Source organism: Idiotropiscis lumnitzeri, chromosome 8, assembly GCF_059441095.1.
Source record: "Idiotropiscis lumnitzeri isolate Australia: NSW breed Sydney's pygmy pipehorse chromosome 8, RoL_Ilum_1.0, whole genome shotgun sequence".
NCBI classification, from domain to species: Eukaryota; Metazoa; Chordata; class Actinopteri; order Syngnathiformes; family Syngnathidae; genus Idiotropiscis; species Idiotropiscis lumnitzeri.
Window position 1 is genome coordinate 3,516,821 of NC_142398.1, and position 19,288 is coordinate 3,536,108.

Below are 19,288 nucleotides of genomic sequence, written 5' to 3' on the forward strand. Positions count from 1 at the left end.
ATGGCGAACGGTTGGCTGGGGGCCCGTCACGACTGCGTCTGGGAGGGCGGCGACCTGGTCTCCATTGCCTCGTCACACGAGGAAGCCTTCGTGAAGGAGCAAATGGGCAAGAACTCCTTCTGGATCGGACTCTCCAATCTGGTGACACGGAAGCGCAAGCGGCGGTCGCTTTTCTACAATTACTTGATTGACAACCGGGATTGGTCTTTGCAGAAATGCAACGAGGTCTGGTGTCAGTATGAAGCGGTGACAAAGAAGCTGACTTGGTCCGACACCCGTGTGAAGGCGACCTACGCCAACTGGGAATCAAATCAAAATGGAAGGTGAGAAGGTTATGTTGGTCCACCCTTTTCCAAAATGTGAGAAGCACACGTGATAGGTGGGAAAATTGGCCAATCTTTCCCATTTGTCGAATGTGTGTCTCGCTTTTCATGACGTCTCCCGACAGCGCCGACGTTGAGTCCTGCGCGTATGTCAACCAAGGTGTGTACAAAGACAACCAGCCTGGCAAGTGGAGACGCGGCTCGTGCGGATCCTCGTTGGCGTACATGTGCGAGCGGTCGGCGAACTGTAAGTCTGCACACCGGTCGTCACGTTGACGTTGAAAGGAGAGCATTTCGATCACGTCGTGTTCCTGCAGACTGCACCGAAGGGCAACCGTGTTCCTCCAAAGATTTTGGTTACAGTTGATGAGAGAGTGAGTGGCAGCGACCATTCCTTTTACAGCCACACCTGTCTCGCTGTGGTTTTCTAATTCAAGTTTGTTTGTGGCTTCAGCGGCCTCCTGCAACCCTGGAGAGTTCCTGTACAAGAACGCTTGCTATCACTCTGAGACGACAAAGAAAACTTGGCAGGAAGCCGAGGTGTCCTGCAAAGGAATGGATGGCGAACTGGCCAGCGTCCACTCAGAGGAAGACGGCAGATTTTTCACTGGTAAGCAACAAGACCAACTGATGACGCGGACAAGTCTGGATGCTCGTCTTGTGCTGAAGTGCTTGTTCTGCGTTCCTCAAGATCTCATGCGAGAGGCGAGAATAGATTGGCCATTCGTGGCACGCAACAGCAGTGACAACTCCAAGCGGAGCAATGCAGCATCTCCAGTAAGTGAAACATTTACGGCAGTCGAAGTGTTTGTCCAAAAGGAAGCTGTCAATGTTGGAAGGCGTAAGTTTAAAGATTGGTCATAAGAAGAAAGACCTTTTTGTTCACATAAGGTCGAACATTAACAAGGATAAAGTTGCCGTTTTGTAAGAATGAAATAATTGACAAGAAAGCCTGAATGAAATGGTTCTGCTGGGGAGCGACACATTTCTGAGATTACAACGGCATCATGACAAAACTGGTCCCAGTTTGAAGTATTACGACCATTTGTCTTGGGAGAAATATGTTGTGAAAATGTTGAGGAGCGCAAAAAAAAACAATTAAAAAAAATCATGAAAGTGATTTTGGAGGAAATGCGGTCCGACCGAATGCAACAACAAACTCACGTTGGCCACGCTGTCCACGGGACTGGAGAACAAGACAGCTGCTCTGCACTGTCACCGACTGGAGAACTTGCTGACTGGTCCTGCACTGACAAGCAGCCGTCCATCTGCAAAAAAGGTCAGAAAGTCTTCACCGCTCACTTTGCACTTTCTCATATTCGATCCCTCTCGCGCCATTGCAGGCAGAGCCCAAGAGTCTTTTGAGCTCCAGCCGTTGTCATCAATACCAGGTGGGCGTCCCACCCTGCAGTCTCCTGTCTGGCATTTGCCCTCAAGTGACTCGAGTCTCGCTTGCAGGCTGGAGTGCAAAGTGCGGCTGTCAGGATTGCCGTACGGCGAGGAGGAGGTGGAGTCGTGATCGCCGTACGGCGAGGAGGAGGTAGGACCCAAAATGCGAGGAAGCAGGGACATGGGTAGCGAAAGGGGAATTTATTAAAGGAATCAAAACAAGGAAAAACAACGTGGCCGTGAGCAAGATAACAAAGGGTAACCAAAACGAAACTAGCAGGATCGGAGGGCGAGGAACAAAAGACAGGGACAAATACTGGGGAACGTAACGGGAACGAGAACGAGAGCATGAACATGAACAAGGGACGAGAACAAAACGTGGTCGTGAAAGTCCGTGAGGAGCGGCAATGACCCGACACTGTGTTGTCGGCGTGGGAAGCTTAAATAGTCCAGTAATTAGGTGGCAGATGGGGATCAGGTGTGTGATGGTTCACGTGAAACAGGTGCGTGGCTGGTGAGGACGAATGCTGAGGGGGAACGCACCCGCTCAGCTGGCAAAACAATAACACAAAAACGTAAAAATAACAACAAAAACCCTGCCATGCCCGACACGGATCATGACAGTACCCCCCCCCCCTCAAGGGACGGATTCCAGACGTCCCCAAAAAAAAAGGACGAAAACAAAGTCCAAGAACGAGGGTGGGCGGAAGGGGTCGGGAGGTGGGTCAACGACCCGTGATCGAGGCCGGTCTGGCGGATGTCCGGGAGGCCAGACCAGCAAGTCCCGTCGGGGCCATTCGGGCGGACATCCGGGAGGCGGAACCAAGGCCCGTGATCGAGGCCGGTCTAGCGGATGTCCGGGAGGCCAGACCAGAAAGTCCACCCGTGGCCATTCAGGCGGACGTCCGGGCGCACCCGAGACAGGAACGTAGAGCGGCGGCTGGTCGTCGAACCCCGGCGAGACAGGAACGTGGAGCGCGGCTGGTCGTCGAGTCCCGCCGAGGCAGGAACGTGGAGCGGCGGCTGGTCGTCGAGTCCCGCCGAGACTGGAACGTGGAGCGGCGGCTGGTCGTCGAGCCCCGCCGAGACAGGAAACTGGAGTACCGGCAGATCGTCGAGCACCGCCGAGGCAGCGACGGGAAGCGACGGCGTTTCCTCGGGCGCCGCTGAGGCCGAGACGGCAGGTGGCGGCTGGGCATCGTCCACCGCCGAGGGAGGAACCGGGAGCGACGGCGGGTCGTCGAACCCCGCCGAGTCAGATACCGGGAGCGACGGTGGGTCGTCGAACCCCGCCGAGTCAGGAACCGGGAGCGACGGCGGGTCGTCGAACGCCGCCGAGGCAGAGACGAGAAGCGGCGGCGGGTCGTCGAGCACCGCCGAGGAAGAGGCGAGAAACGGCGGCGTGTCGTCGTCCACCGCCGGTGCAGGAACCAGGAGCGGCGGCGCTTCGTCGGGCGCCGCTGGGGCAGGGACCGGAAGCGGCGGCGTGTCGTCGTCCACCGCCGAGGCAGGAACTTGGGACGGACGCAGGACGTGCCCCGCCTGAACATGGACTTGAGGCGGGTGCAGGACGTGCTCCGCCGGGACATGAGCTTGAGACGGACGCAGGACGTGCTCCGCCGGGACGTGAACTTGGGACGGACGCAGGGAGTGCTCCGCCTGAACATGGACTTGAGGCGGGCGCAGGACGTGCTCCGCCGGGACATGAGCTTGAGGCGGACGCCGGACGTGCTCCGCCGGGACATGAGCTTGAGGCGGACGCCGGACGTGCTCCGCCGGAATGTGAGCTTGAGGCGGACGCAGGACGTGCTCCGCCGGGACAGGAGCTTGGGGCGGACGCAGGACGTGCTCCGCCGGGACATGAGCTTGAGGCGGACGCAGGACGTGCTCCGCCGGGACATGAGCTTGAAGCGGACGCAGGACGTGCTCCGCCGGGACGTGAACTTGGGACGGACGCAGGGAGTGCTCCGCCTGAACAGGGACTTGAGGCGGACGCAGGACGTGCTCCGCCGGGACAGGAGCTTGGGGCGGACGCAGGACGTGCTCCGCCTGAACATGGACTTGAGGCGGGCGCAGGACGTGCTCCGCCGGGACATGAGCTTGAGGCGGACGCCGGACGTGCTCCGCCGGGACATGAGCTTGAGGTGGACGCCGGACGTGCTCCGCCGGAACGTGAGCTTGAGGCGGACGCAAGACGTGCTCCGCCGTGACATGAGCTTGAGGCGGACGCAGGACGTGCTCCGCCGGGACAGGAGCTTGGGGCGGACGCAGGACGTGCTCCGCCGGAACGTGAACTTGGGGCGGACGCAGGGCGTGCTCCGCCGGAACGGGGACTTGGGACGGACGCAGGACATGCCCCGTCTGAACATGGACTTGAGGGGGGCGCAGGACGTGCTCCGCCGGGACATGAGCTTGAAGCGGACGCAGGACGTGCTCCGCCGGGACGTGAACTTGGGACGGACGCAGGGAGTGCTCCGCCTGAACAGGGACTTGAGGCGGACGCAGGACGTGCTCCGCCGGGACAGGAGCTTGGGGCGGACGCAGGACGTGCTCCGCCGGAACGTGAACTTGGGGCGGACGCAGGGCGTGCTCCGCCGGAACGGGGACTTGGGACGGACGCAGGACGTGCCCCGTCTGAACATGGACTTGAGGCGGGCGCAGGACGTGCTCCGCCGGGACATGAGCTTGAGGCGGACGCAGGACGTGCTCCGCCGGGACATGAGCTTGAGGCGGACGCAGGGCGTGCTCCGCCGGAACGGGGTCTTGGGACGGACGCAGGACGTGCACCGGCGGAACGTGACTCAGCAGCTGGCGAGGAGCCGGACCGGGGCTCAGCAGCTGGCGGGGAGCCGGGACGGGGCTCAGCAGCTGGCGGGGAGCCGGGACGGGGCTCAGCAGCTGGCGGGGAGCCGAGACGGGGGTCAGCAGCTGGCGGGGAGCCGGGACGGGGCTCAGCAACTGGCGGGGAGCAGGGACGGGGCTCAGCAGCTGGCGGGGAGCCGGGACGGGAGGCTGCAGCTCGCGAGGAACCAGCTCCGGAGGCTGCAGCTGACGTGGAGGCGGGATGGTCTGTGCAGCTGACGCGGAAGCGAAACGGGGCTCAGCCGCTGACGGGGAGCCGGATCGGGGCTCAGCAGCCGGCGGGATGCCTGCACGGGGCTCAGCAGCTGGCGAGGCACCGGAACTGGAGGCGACATGGATTGCAGCCGCTGACGTGGAGGCGGCTGCGGGCCGAGCGCAGCAGTCGAGCCGGGCACAGCCGAGACGGGGGGCCTGACCCCTATCAGCCTGCCACCATAGGGAGTCAGGGGAACGGGAGACATGAGGGACCGTGACTACTGGTGCTGGTGAACGTGAGCTATGAAATGCCAAGGGAACGCGATCGGGTGCGGAAACCGACGGTGAACGAGGTAAACGACGCGAGGTAATGTGGGAGGTGGTCTCAAAACGGTCAAAAGAAAAGGGGGACGGAAATTGTTCGGGGGGAGGAAAGTGACGGGTCCTAACCGAATCTGTGTCGCGCTGGGGATATAACAGTTTGTATATATGTTCGAAAAAAACCTCATGATCTGAGTCGGCCAACAAGTGAGGGGGTGAAATGGTGGTGCTCTAAATCTTCATCGTAGTCCGAATCAATGATAATGTGGGGGGAATTAACCGGTGGGAAGTCGTTGATATTATCACGAGACGAATGAGGAGAAACAGACGAGGTGCAAAAAACTGATCCTACGTGATGGGCACGGGGTTGGTCGGCAGGCTGATGAGGGTGGTAATCCGAGCGGTGGCATTGATGACGCCGCCAAGAGCTTCCCGCTGGGTCCATACTTGGTCGGGTCATTCTGTCAGGATCGCCGTACGGCGAGGAGGAGGTGGAGTCGTGATCGCCGTACGGCGAGAAGGAGGTAGGACCCAAAATGCTAGGAAGCAGGGACATGGGTAGCGAAAGGGGAATTTATTAAAGGAAAAACAACGTGGCCGTGAGCAAGATAACAAAGGGTAACCAAAACGAAACTAGCAGGATCGGAGGGCGAGGAACAAAAGACAGGGACAAATACTGGGGAACGTAACGGGAACGAGAACGAGAGCATGAACATGAACAAGGGACGAGAACAAAACGCGGCCGTGAAAGTCCGTGAGGAGCGGCAATGACCCGACACTGTGTTGTCGGCGTGGGAAGCTTAAATAGTCCAGTAATTAGGCGGCAGATGGGGATCAGGTGTGTGATGGTTCACGTGAAACAGGTGCGTGGCTGGTGAGGACGAATGCTGAGGGGGAACGCCCCCACTCAGCTGGCAAAACAATAACACAAAAACGTAAAAATAACAACAAAAACCCTGCCATGCCCGACACGGATCATGACAGCGGCTGGTGGCAAGACAAGTGGCTCAACGACTTCTGTTACCTTATCATCCATAAATCCACCAAGACGTGGCAGGAGGCGCAAGATGACTGCGTCCGCCGCGGAGGAAGCCTGCCCAGCATCACTGACTCGCAAGAACAGGAGTTCATATCTGGTAAGAGGTGTATTGGTCGCGATTCTTTCACAATTTGTAGTAGCTACGGCGCATGCCAAAGAAAGTGAGGCAGACCACCACCTCTCAGCAACATTTTGCTCATTTTCTTTTCATCCAAAGAAAAGGAAAAAAAAACAAAACCTTGTTACGTCCACCAATATGGACTGTTTGCGAACGTCTTTGCAAGTTTTAACAAAGCCTGGTGAAAAATGCAACAATGTTGATGCGGGTTTAAGTAACTAGCTGAAAATTAACTAATACAAAAAAAAAGGGAGGGTGAGAGCGACATGGTCTGCTGCAGTCAGAGGCACGCCGGATTCTGTCACCCCACGGAGGTTCATTGAATATGTAGCAGTGAGCGCTACTTCACCCTGCAATGTTTCCACCTTGTCAGCCAATCACTGCCAGCTGAGTCAGAGTGTGAGCACGCACTACCGCTCAGGCGCTCACGCATACGCAACATACAAGTGACCGCAGCACATTTGAAAATAAAAACGGCATTCAACTTGTAATGACATAATTAAAATATGTCCATATATAACATATTGTTTATCCATTCATCCATTATCTGTACCACTTCTCCTCACGAGGGTCTCGGGGGGTTCTGGAGCCGATCCCAGCTGTCTTCAGGCAGAAGTCGGACACCCTGAACGGGTTGCCAGCCAATCGCAGGGCACACAGAGACGAATAACCAACTGCGCTCACACTCGTACCTAGGGACATATTAGAGTCTCCAATCAACCTGTCGTGCATGTTTTTGGAATGTGGGAGGAAACCGGAGTACCCGGAGGAAAGCCACACAGGCACGGGGAAAACAAGCAAACTCCACACAGGAAGGCCGTAGCCGGAATCGAACCCACGACCTCCGCACTGTGAGGCCATCCTTCTCACCAGTTGTCCACCGTGCCGCCTTCATATTGTTTCCTCAATTTTAATTTACATTTATATACAAAAAAAAAGTAAACCTACTAATTTCTCTTTATTACCAATCTCATTAAAATATGCTCATAAATTGCATGGACAAGGCAAGGAAGCTTTATATCGCACATTTCATGCACATGAATACCGTAGTTAAAAATACAATGTTAATATACAAAAGAATTTTCGACATAATAGCCCAGGAGCGAAAAAAACCTGAAATAAAGAACCGTATTTTCACGACCAAAAGGCCCACCTTAAAAGGTGCAGTCTCAGTTACGTGTGCTATTTCTGTATTTAACGCATACATTAGGGGTACCGTGTTATTGGGCGCAGGCATGGTAAAACATACGTTAGCTTATAACATATGGTTGCGCGCTAAAACTTATGCTTGCATGCATGCTTTTAAAAAGGCAGCGGGAGCAAAGCGCAAAACTGCGTTGATTGAACTGAAGTATTGAACCGGGCAAGGTTCAGAGTCAGCCTCTTTGCCGCGCGGCCCCTCAGAAACGGCTTTTGCAAAAGCTCGAGCAACAGCGCAATCGGACACGTTAGCCCAAGCATCCAGAATCTATTAGCAAATTGTATGCTGTGTTCGCCATCTTGTCATCCCTTCACAGTTTGTAAACAATGTGGCCTAACTTAGCTGGAGGCAAAAACAACTAGCGCGCTTGTTATAAAACGACGGTTTGCATATTTCACCAACATTGTTTACATAGGCATAGACGTGAGAAGCGTTCATTTGAGTGAATAAACTCAATTTCCACGACCGTAAATGTTACATTCACAAGTTGACAAGATTTTTTTGAACCATGCGGTTGAGAAGTCGTCTGTGAAGAATGCGGCGTGCGGGAAACCACAGCTGCAAAAACAGGAAGTGTGCCATTGTCACACTACAGCAGCGAGGACAGTTGGCGCTTGAACTGTTGAATTTTGACTGAAGCTTTTAGTGCTGGAGAACGAAAGGTTTTCCCCGACCATTATTGTCCGCGCATTAACTCATGTCAGGACCCAGATGATGTTAAAGACGTTCAATCAATGTTGAATTAGGGTGAAGAAGGTTTGATTTTTTGATTTTTATTTTTTGGGGGGGTAATTGAAGTGATGTTCAATCGACGTTGGTTCAACAACATTTTGTCAGCCATTAAAGTTTGTGATTCAATGATGCTGTTGGATCGACATTGTATTTTGGTTGAAATGGAAAAAAAACGAAAGCTCACTCTCAACGTAGATTTCACATTGAAGCCAAATCATATTTCAATGTTGATTCACTCATATTTTGCTATCTGGGGAATGAAAGACGCGTTGCCGCTGCTGCTTCCCCCCAAATCCTTGGAGCAGAAAGCACTGTGCAACTCGGGACCTCCCCAATAAAAAGCGAGGGCTCGGCGGAGTGTGCCTCAGAGCGGGTTGGAGATTTGTAGCTGAGCACTGAATGCTGCTTATTAATAAATGTTCTAGGTTGATTGAACCTGACAGCGCTGCGTTGATGATGAAACATAGACCCGTACCAATGCTTATTGGGGGCGTGCCTTTCATACGCGCACCCTTCCTCCTTTAACGTCCGGATACTGCCGTCAGTAACGGCCGCCTTTGCTCTATATAAGCACCTGCACTATGCACTAAAATGGACCTCATTTGTCTTTCAGACTGGAAGATGGAAGCAGATGTCCTGCAAGAAATTCAACCGCTTTATGTGCAAGAAGCCCACAGAGTATTTTGCAATTACCTCAGAGAAGCCACAAGTGGCGCAGGAGAGCCAGTCTGGTGACAGCACACGCTTGTACAGGCGCAAGCTCAGCATCTCAGCGACAGAGGTGAGTTGAGGATTTTTTTCTCCCTCTGTGTAAATGCTGAGAAACATTTTTGTTCACCATGCACACCTGGCGTGAAGAAAAGCCTTCCACGTTACTCGACAGGTTCAAAGTATTTCAAGTTGAACGTGGACATTCCAACATTGAAATCAGTTCAGTGTCAGATTTGAGCATTCACACACAATTTCTACTCAAAATGTGTTTACCACTTCTTATTTTTGATTGTGCGTTTGAAGCTTGGTGGACTCACAGTCAAATTGAAGGACGGTCTCCAAGTGAACAGCGCCATCACCATCACAGGAGAAGCAAAAAAGTTAGCAAAGTGGTATGAGCCCCCTGTCCACACCCACATGCACACACACGCACGCGCACGCACGCACACGCACTCACAGGGAGGGCTAACGCCATGAGCACACGTTTGTGCATCTGTGTTCCAGGTTTTAAGTCAACCTGATTGTGCCCACTGCCGATGATGATGATAACGAAGACAACAACGACCACACCAAGAGTGTTGCGCTTCTCCTCAAGTTGAACTTTGCGACCAACATAATTTGGTTGAATTCCAGACAGTCCACTTCCTGGAATGTGGGTCAGCAAATACAGCTTGCCGGGAAGCGCGTTGAACCCGGACTCAAATTCAAGGTGACGTGACTCACGCGGGTATTCTGCACTCAAACGCACACCTCCATTGCTAAAAGATCAGTAGCTCCATGTTTTGTTGGGGGCAGCACATCCACCGCACAGTTCCGGGCGTGTCGTTATCGTTGACTGATAACAAGTCGGTATCCTTTAAAGCAGGGGTGTCAAACTCCAGCCCTCGAGGCTCGGTGTCGGTCCTACATGTAGGACGGGTTGCTCGATGTGGTCGGGGTCCTTCGGAGGCTGCGCGCTTGCTAATGACGTCACGCTTTACAAATAGACTTCTTGCCTCTGTGTTTGTTTTTACCCCTGGCTGTTCCATTTGCATATTTTGATTCGCTAAATAAAAAAAATGCATTCCTGCCACGTCGGCTCCTACGTCACTTCCGCCTATGGCCCGACAAGCCGCTGCTGCGACGGCAGTGGAACGTTTACTTGTGACTCGTCTTTATCAGCCGATGTGAGATGACTATACGCCAGCAAATATGGACGTGCTGTACCGCATTAAAAAAAAGGTGCGACTGCCTGAAAAAGTTGCGGAAGTCAGTGTAGAGCCCTGCAGTTGGAAACAACCCAAGTTTAAAAAAATCAAAATAATGTATCTGACCTCCAAAACGGGAGCGGGATGGAATTGGAGTCGTTTTCACCGGCAAGGGATGGGATGGGACGGGATTTTGTTCTGTGGAAGTGGGACGGGACAGGAGGGAAAATCACCCCCGTGTCACCCTCTCGCATCTACATGTGCCCCGCTATTGGTTGGTTACCAGTTGGACTCGTTGTCTCTGTCACACGATTGACAGGGATCCGCTCAATTGTTTGTCCAGACGTGCAAAGTGCATCTAAAAGAAGAAACCTGCTCGACCACGACAAACCTCCCAAAAATACTTTCCTCTCCGCCATGAGTTAAAAATACACCAGCGTCGTCGCCAAAAGTCTTTGTCAAAGCAGGTATTCCGCAAGCGGGACATTGATAGCTAATAAATCAGAAAGCCCTTTATTGTGTGCAACGAGATTCGAGAGCTTCCCTCTCCAGTGCAATATGACAATAATTTAATTAGATATATAAATAAATGGTTAAATAAATGGAAAATTTATGTTGCAGTTCTACAAGGTAAGGGTCAGCATGGAGATGGCTCTCGGGAAGAAACGGTTTTCAGTCTGTTAGTCCTTGTTTTGATGCAGCTGTAGCGCCTGCTAGAGGGCAACCGGTCGAACGGGTGTGAGCTCGGGTGAGGCACCGGGTGGTGTCGACATCCGACAGGGAGGGGAGAGGGCAGCCAATAATTTTGACTGTCCTCTGGAGAGTTTGTGATTGAATCTGATGTCCAGCAGCATGAATGAAATGAAAACAGCATTGGTAGGCTGCCAGTTGGCAGTTTGCACCATGCGAGGTTGCTATAGCTCACAAAGGCCACTGCGTGGGAACTCCCAGAGGAGAGCCCTTTTCGAGCCAAGAGCCGAGTGTAAGGCCAGCTTGTCACTCTTTAGTCTTGATGCATCTTTTATTCATCAGCACCTGTAACGTGATTGGTGGCATTTCTGGGCCGTTGGCAGAAACGCTGCATCACAAATGACGGCGTGCATTCATCTAAAACGGAACGCAATGAAGGCATACGTGCAATGTTGTGCAAAGGAGTCACCATAACACAATTTAGCAGTCACAAATGTGATAAAAACACGTCGCCTAGCCATTTGTTGGGACCGGGGACTAGTCATTTACGATGGACAAAATGGGCAGGAGTCCGCCAGTACCTTCGTGTTCCGATTCAATTCGACAAAAGAGGAAAAATTGCACTGTTTACATGGCATGTTTACAAACTCCAAATCTTTTCATTCATTGATGCCGTCATTTCATCATCATTTAAAGAGCTATTTGAAGTTAAAAAGATGTACTACACAGTTTACAGGCCTTGAGTCACAAGATGTGTTGAGGTCATTTTTCTGCGGATCATGTGTACATGTGGAAGGACGTGGGCGTTTGATTTAAGTGGCATCAAACTGCAACATGTTCTGATTCCGCTATGGGAGGCGTCCGTTGACTTGTTGAGTCGCCACCTAGCCGTCATGCCTTTCACGAACACGCACGGTGTCCTCTTGTCGCCCAGGTTGTCATCAAGTGTGATGTCAACCGTTTCCTCATTCTCATCAACGACGACCACAAGATGAATTTCCCATACCAAGTGATGGAATTGGCACGTATCACGGAGCTGCAAGTGTGGGGCCACGTGTCGCTCACGGAGATCATCTATGAGAAGATGACGGCATCCGCTCTGGCAAACAACTAATCAAAGAATAATCAGTTTGTATTAGAGTAGCTTTTGTGTTCTGCTTTGAAACTGCTTTGTGTGTAAGTCTTACCTGTGTAAAGTATTCTGCCGCTTAGATCTGTCATATTAAGCATTGTGGGATTTTGAGTCTAGATCTGGTGAGCTAAAGGGTTCACATGAGGTCAGCCACTCTGGTGAGCTGAAGGGTTCATTTGAGGACACCAGGCTCCCTCTTTCCCCAGTAAACAAGCAAGGCAATTTCCCTTGGGACATGCGCAGTCGTTTTGGACACTACTCGAAAGACAAAGGCTATAAAAGCCGCATCCAGAAACAGCTTGCGGGTTTTATGGGGACATGTCGATGAGGGAATACTTTTGCATTTTAATTGGTAAGGATTTTTCGCCCTAATTGGATTACTCCTTTCCCAATTGGATGATGCCAAATCATTGCTTCAACAAGGTAACTAAAAAAGAAATAACCCGTTCTCACGCGCATAGAGAGGAGAGCTAGTCGAATGTCCTTTCCCGAAAATACCTCACCACTAATCAGATCTCGGCATTTTAAGAACTGATCACCCTTGAAAGCTCACCTAAATTAGACATTTATTCTCTTTTTCCGGCTCTTATTATCACGTTATTTCAAACAGGATTAATATTTTATGATTTTTCTTCAAGATGCAAAGCAATGATTATGCGATTTTCATGATTAGCTATTGTATCCCGCGTCTGGCGGAATCGACGGTTAATTGAGGAATATTATCTGAACTATTTAGCTTTTAATAAATCCTTTGCATGATACATTTCTGTGATGTTGATCTATGTTTTGGATTAAAACCTCCCACCACTTGGGGGCGGGGTGGCATCAACTAGCCATAGGGCGACATGATCAATGGGCTGATGAGAACCAGGTGTTGACTTCATTTTGCAAATTGAAAAAAGTGGACTTTTGCTTCTGCTTCATTTCATATTCCTATTGAAGCAGTAAAGAAAATCTTTTCAGTGCCGGGGTCGTGGGCCTTCCTGTGTGCAGTTTGCATGTTCTCCCCGCATCTGCGTGGCTGGCAACCAGTTCAGGTGGTACCCCGCCGACTGCTTGAAGACAGCTGGGATAGGCTCCAGCACCGCCGCGACCCTAGTGAGGAGAATCGGCTTAGATAATGGATGGATGTTAAACTGAAACCAGTGGAATTAATGTTGCCCATCGTCCCTTGAAAAATGCAAAAACGGTTGCAAAAAAAGGCCAAGATTGGGGTTATGTGATCCTTCTTACGAATTTCAAAGAATAAAGTCAGAGTCAATATTATCAATAATGAATCTTGCTATATCTTTCCAAAACGTAATGGTTTTACGGACATTGCCAAAACAGGTGAATGGTGAACAGGAGACATCATACAAAATAACACAAATGTCTTTCTTGAACTCAAGAAGATATTGCTTGGTAGGACATCCATCCATCCATCTTCTGTACCACTTCTCCTCACTAGGGTCGTGGGGGGAGCTGGAGCCCATTCCAGCCATCTTCGGGCAGTAGGCGGGGGACACCCTGAACTGGTTGCCAGCCAATCGCAGGGCACACCGAGAAACAACCATCCGCGCTCACACCTGGGGGCGTGTCCAATCAACTGTTTTTGGAATATGGGAGGAAAGTGGAGTACCCGGAGGAAACCCACGCAGGCACGGGGAGAACATACAAACTCTACACAGGAAGGTCGGAGCCGGAATCGAACCCACGACTTCTGCACTGTGAGGCCATCGTGCTAACCAGTTGGCACCGTGCCGCCTGCTCGGTGGGATCATACCTGTGAATAATCTTAAAAGAAATGTCCCTTTATTTGTAAATCATCAACAAAACCAGATCAGTCAGAAATAACATTTGGTATTGTAGAAATAACTTTTTGAAAGAAGGAACATACATTACGATTGTTACTTCTGACTGATATAGTCAAACAGATCTTGATTGAACACTCCAAATTGTCCCTAGGTGTGATTTGGAGTGTGATTGGTTGTTTGTCTTTGTGTGCCCTGCCTGGCAAGCAACCAGTCCAAGGTGTACTCCGCCGACTGCCTGAAGACAGCTGGGATAGGCTCCAGTACGCCACTTGGATAATGGATAAATATAATAATAATAATAATAATAGCAGCTTTCAAGAACCCCAATAAAAATGCCTATTAATTGTGTTTGTCACATAGAATTTAATACAGCGTTTTGTGTATGCGTGTGTGTTAGCATGCTGGCCAGGAAGGGCTTAGTGCCAGACGGCTTCCTGCTGACCCGGCTGGCAGAGGAGCGCAAGCATCCCAACCGGAAGCGCTGCAGGTGCCAGCGGGCGCGCTTTATTACCAAGACGGGCTCTTGCAATGTGGCACACAAGAACATCCGGGAGCAGGTCAGCAGATTGTCCGCCGCACTCCTTCACACACTCGTCATTGGGAAAAAGGAGGCTATTTTGTGAGAGGTTGTCGGTCTGTCCATGCCGGTGATGTGCGAGTTTGAGAATAAATGTCAGCCGGGAGTGGCATTAAACAGTTGTTGTTGTCAAACAAGTTCAGTTAGTTACGACAGTCGTACATCAAGTTTGCGCTCACAAATCAAAGCAAAGAACTAGAACTCGTATCTCGAAAAATTCAAGTCGGCATGTATACATTTTGGGACACAGCTGTCTACTTTTTGTGACATTGTTGACGGATGAATACGTTCTTCATGCCCATGGTGCACAATCACGCACAAACTCTCAGTGTTTGCTCACAATCAGACGAAAATGTGGATCCATAGATTGATCACAGCTTCTGCTATCTTGTGAAAGGGCATGTTAGTGTTCTGCCAGTCACTATACATGGATGACATGGATAGATCTGTCATTTCAATGAAATAAAGAGAACGGTTTGAACAATGGAAGTGAAATTGGATTACTTTGAACACTAATTAGGATGCGATTGCCACAGCATTGACGCCTGTGGTGCTTGGCAGGGTCGCTTCCTGCAGGACGTGTTCACCACCATGGTGGACCTGAAGTGGCAGCACTCGCTCCTGATCTTCACGTCGGCCTTCCTGTGCTCGTGGATGTTGTTTGCCATGGTCTGGTGGCTGCTGGCTTTCGCTCATGGCGATCTACAACCTCAGCAACACATCGAGGGGGCGGCGACCATTCCCTGTGTCACTGCCATCAACTCCTTCACATCCGCCTTCCTCTTCTCCATCGAAGTCCAGGTTGGAACTTTGGCATCTTCTTGATGGTTTCTAGCCACTCATTTAGCAGTTTTAGCATCTTTAGTAGTCCCTAGCATCCTTGTGCTAATCATTAGCATCCACAAGATCAGTGTTTCTTCACGCGTTTTTTACCAAGTAGCACCCAAATACCACAGGATCATTATAATGAGAACTTATTTGCATTTCATTTTTAAAATGGTTTTCAAACTTTTATTTCTGTACTTTTTTAACCGTTTATGTGCAGTACATTTGAAATGAATCATTACTTCTGACCAAAAAAAGGAGACGTTTTTGCTTGGAGCGTTGTAACTTTATTCCTATAAACCAGTGCCTCTCAAATAGTGTGGCGTGTACGTAATATGAAATACGGCGTACAAAAATGAGTTTCGCGTGTACGTAATGTGAAATACCGCATACAAGTCCCAATGAAGTAAGCGTAATGTCAAATACCTCGTCCGAAAACAAGTTTTGTACGTAACAAAATGTGTTTCGCGTGTACAAGACCCACCACGTGTACGCGCAAACTAGGTCTTACGCTTACGGCTTCTCTCTCCTCTCAGGTGCAAAACACAGATTGACACTTACGGTGCAAGCGTGATAACTGTGCCACAATTATTAACCAATCAGGAGTCGGACACTGTCATGTCATGGTGCTGAATTTGTGTTTGCGACTGTGCTGCAACTTTACGGTAACCGAGTGTCACAATTGTCTCGCGGGGGTCTCGCGAGATTGTTCATGCAAGTGAGGGGAGTTGTATTACCAAAACAAAAAATAACAGCGTGTTAGAATAAAGAAGACCCTTCAATCGACTGTTTGTGTTTGAGTCCTGGACGTCGTACTGTTGTAAAACGCGATTGGACAGTAAAGAGCCAATCAGAATCAGCCCTCCTGTCTGTAAATGATGACAAAGAGGCTCTTGTCTTATAACACGTCTTTTAATGGCGATACCAGCCGAACAACTCAACCATGAGATGAGCGTGATAGCAATTAATAAAAGTAATAAAATAAAATATCGAATCGAAATTGGGAACTGAAAATTGAAGATCGAAACGAATCGGGGCTTGAGTGAATCGTTACATCCCTAATGAATAATATTGCATCCTGAAGTGGCTACCTTTGGGAAGCTATACGCTCTCACATATGTTCAAAGCGAGCATCAAGATGCTCGTGAAGAGCTCAGAAATGCAATTGACATTTGTCACATGCATGCTAAACGAGCTCATGAATGCAGTTTACTGGCTTTTGGATGTCACTGACTAGCACACAGATGCTAACGACAGGCTTAGAGATGGTATATTAGCTCTCAGATGATAATGACTGGTGTAAGGGCGCCAGTGACGACAAGTGCTAACAACAACAGCTAACAGCAAGTGGTAACACCTGTGAAGTTCCTTTTTAAAAGTGTATCCACCTTTTTTTTGTGTGTGTGTGTGGGGGTGGGGGAATGTCCTCATCTTTCCAAGAATGGCAGTGGACTTCCTGGAATTGGGCCTGGCACTTAATGCCGTATGCTAATGAGTACCATAATGAAGGTGAACAAGCACGTTAACGCTAAGGATCCACGCAGGTACAATCCTTGTCAAGTCGAAATGTTGTTAGTAGACGAGTTGTTATGCTCATGAAAAGTGTACGCTCGGCTTTTGTTATGCAAATGAAGCGTGTCAACTATGTCACCTTGGTGCACGAAGGTCATCATGATGATCAGGGCCAGGACCAGGACTCGATCCGCGCGTGGCGACATTTCTTCTACTTCTGCTACAATCCACTCAACACGCTAGCCACATACACACGCACATCCATAATGCGCCTTTGTCCTCCTCTTCCTACACACACACACACGCACACGCACACCCCCACACACCCCGACACACAAAGACAGTCACATCAGGGCCCACACAAAAGTGCGATTGAGAGCAGTGGTTGGAAAATGGGTCGCCCGTTTAGGAAATGAATGCGGAAGTCTTTTCATCAATTCATTCAGCAGAGCACTGGAAAGCACAAAAAACACTTTGGACAAATGTTTAGACAAGAAAAATGGATGGTTGTTGCTTTGCCAGTCAGTCAGTTGGGTGTTTTGATTTTTCTTTTTTTTTTCTAATTGATTGCTTCGCTTTCCGGTTGGTTATTTCGTTCTTTCGTAGGTCAGAAAGTCAAGGAAAAAGAGATGTGTCATCGTAGGACTTGTTTCACTTTGGTCACAGTGTGGCCTTCCATCGTAAACGCTAACGACACGCTAACACTGCATTTGTCCTCATAAGCTCACAAGAGAGCCACTTGCACAGTTTATGTCTGCGCCGAAAAACATCCACCAGAAATCCTGGAATGAGTTGATGTCATCAGCAACCCGCGCGAGAACGCAAAGAAGATGGCTGCTTATTTGTGTGACCTTGTCCAAGCTGAACGTGCTGCGCATTGATGTCTCTGTCCCACACCTTTTGAATACCTAGCTTGTCACACATGGCGACATAGAAAGGGAAAATTCACCTGCCTGTGTGGTCGTTGACTTGAGGACATTCTTCTGGCATTAAAGGGGAAGTCAAGTCAAAAATTTTCTTTCAACCTGTTTTCTGAGATTGTGAAGGTGCTGAGCCGTGATATGGGTATTAGCTGAGTCCCGAGCAACTGCGATGTCATTTTCCGTCGACACTAGGTGACAAAATGGCCGCCTCCTGAGATGGATGAAAGCGGGTGGATTTTGCTGCTTAATTCATATCCCGCAAATGCAATATTAATCAGAACACCATGAGGGCCGTATGAACATTTTTGACTTGACCTCCTCTTTAAACCTGTTGGACTTTGACTGGTAGTCCTCTGTTCAGGACCTTCATATTTTAGCGAACATGAAGGACAACGAGCTGGCAGAAGTTACGACAGAACTTGACATCAAAATGAAAGAGGCACCGAAGAAGTCTTTGACCGTGGCCGAACCCGCTGCGCCCTCTGGGCTCCAGGTTGGTACTTTGCAGCTCTTGCCATTCTTTAGTTATGGTTTGCACTGTCATGACCCGCGTCGGGCATGTCAGTGTTTGTGTTATTATTTTCTTCCCTCCTTCCGGCCATGTGCTTTTGTTATTGTTTTCGTTCTCACCAGCCACGCACCTGTTCCCAGTTCATCATCACGCACCTGCTTCCCATCTGCTCCCCTAAGTACCCGGACTATTTAAACCTTCCAGACCGACAACGCGGTGTCGGGTCATTGTTCCTTCTTGCCGTATTTCCCGTGTATCTCGCTACCTTTGGACTGTCACGACCACGCCCTGTTTCCGTTATTGCTCTTGTCATCGTTCCCTGTCCGCCTTGTTCGTTCCCGTCTCGTTTTTGTTCCTTGTCCTCGTTCCAGTTTAGTCTCGTTTAGTTGCCTTTTGTTGTTTCTTTGTCCACGCCCCGTTGTTTGTCCCTGCTAAGCTCCGCAATAAATCCCCTTTAAGTTTCACCTACCCCTGCTTCCTCGCTTCTTGGGTCCACCTCCTCGTCGCCGCAAGGCGATACCTGACATGCACGATGATTTTAGCTCAGGGATGGAGAATCGAAAACCTGACTCGGCACCAAAGTCCAAAACAGTGGATAACACAGATGTGCGGCAGATTTAGAGAAATGGGTACCCCTGTTTTTTAGCTGACAACAGCTGTTCATCTGCATAATTACTGAAGGATTGTATTCCGATTACTGGCATTATTTTAAACACAACTACTTCTCATTTCCACGGTGACTAAACTCCAACCTTACAAGTGAACATGTTCAACATATTTGTTTTTAGTAAATGGTCCTTCACTTGCCTCGCGCCTTTCCACCTATTAAGGCCCTCAAAGTGCTTCACACTGATGTCACATCTATCGTCTGACAACATACTATCAGAAGCCACTGGAGGTTCAGATAGTTCGACATGGTCACAATGGCTGGGACTCGAACTCACAACCTCTAGGTTGAAACAAGCATTGTACCACTGAGCTACGACCCCTTCTGCTTCATTACGTGGCGGGTGGGTGTCGTGCCAAAGTACTTACCCCCGAAAAAATCTGTATCCCCTGTCGCGGGAGCGCGCACGCATTGACTGAAGGCTGCGCGATGTTACGACGTTTGTTTTCTTTGAAAGGCATGAAGAATGTATGATTTTGTGTTTTTGATTTGCTGTCATTTAAACTAGGTTTTCCATAAAAGTGGTAGTATCCGTCGGTGTGGTTTTCAGCGCACCATTCGCTACAATTTAACACGTAAA

General features: G+C 50.0%; 2 protein-coding genes across 2 annotated transcripts in view; both read left to right on the forward strand.

The window, feature by feature from the left end:
• Positions 1 to 12,589, forward strand: LOC148331756 (C-type mannose receptor 2-like). The gene is given in 9 exon segments (XM_088301943.1): positions 1 to 323; positions 449 to 570; positions 641 to 697; positions 778 to 933; positions 1,015 to 1,100; positions 8,794 to 8,961; positions 9,195 to 9,283; positions 9,396 to 9,600; positions 11,703 to 12,589. Coding segments are annotated over 8 exon segments (1,008 nt in total). The 3' UTR covers positions 9,403 to 9,600; positions 11,703 to 12,589.
• Positions 11,319 to 19,288, forward strand: part of LOC148331757 (uncharacterized) — a 26,673-nt gene continuing 18,703 nt past the window's right edge. The window contains exons 1-7 of the mRNA XM_088302268.1: positions 11,319 to 11,345; positions 11,703 to 11,870; positions 12,018 to 12,022; positions 14,091 to 14,180; positions 14,236 to 14,250; positions 14,807 to 15,071; positions 17,892 to 18,023. Of these exons, the coding sequence (XP_088158394.1) occupies positions 11,319 to 11,345; positions 11,703 to 11,870; positions 12,018 to 12,022; positions 14,091 to 14,180; positions 14,236 to 14,250; positions 14,807 to 15,071; positions 17,892 to 18,023 (702 nt within the window). The remainder of the gene's footprint in view (positions 11,346 to 11,702; positions 11,871 to 12,017; positions 12,023 to 14,090; positions 14,181 to 14,235; positions 14,251 to 14,806; positions 15,072 to 17,891; positions 18,024 to 19,288) is intronic.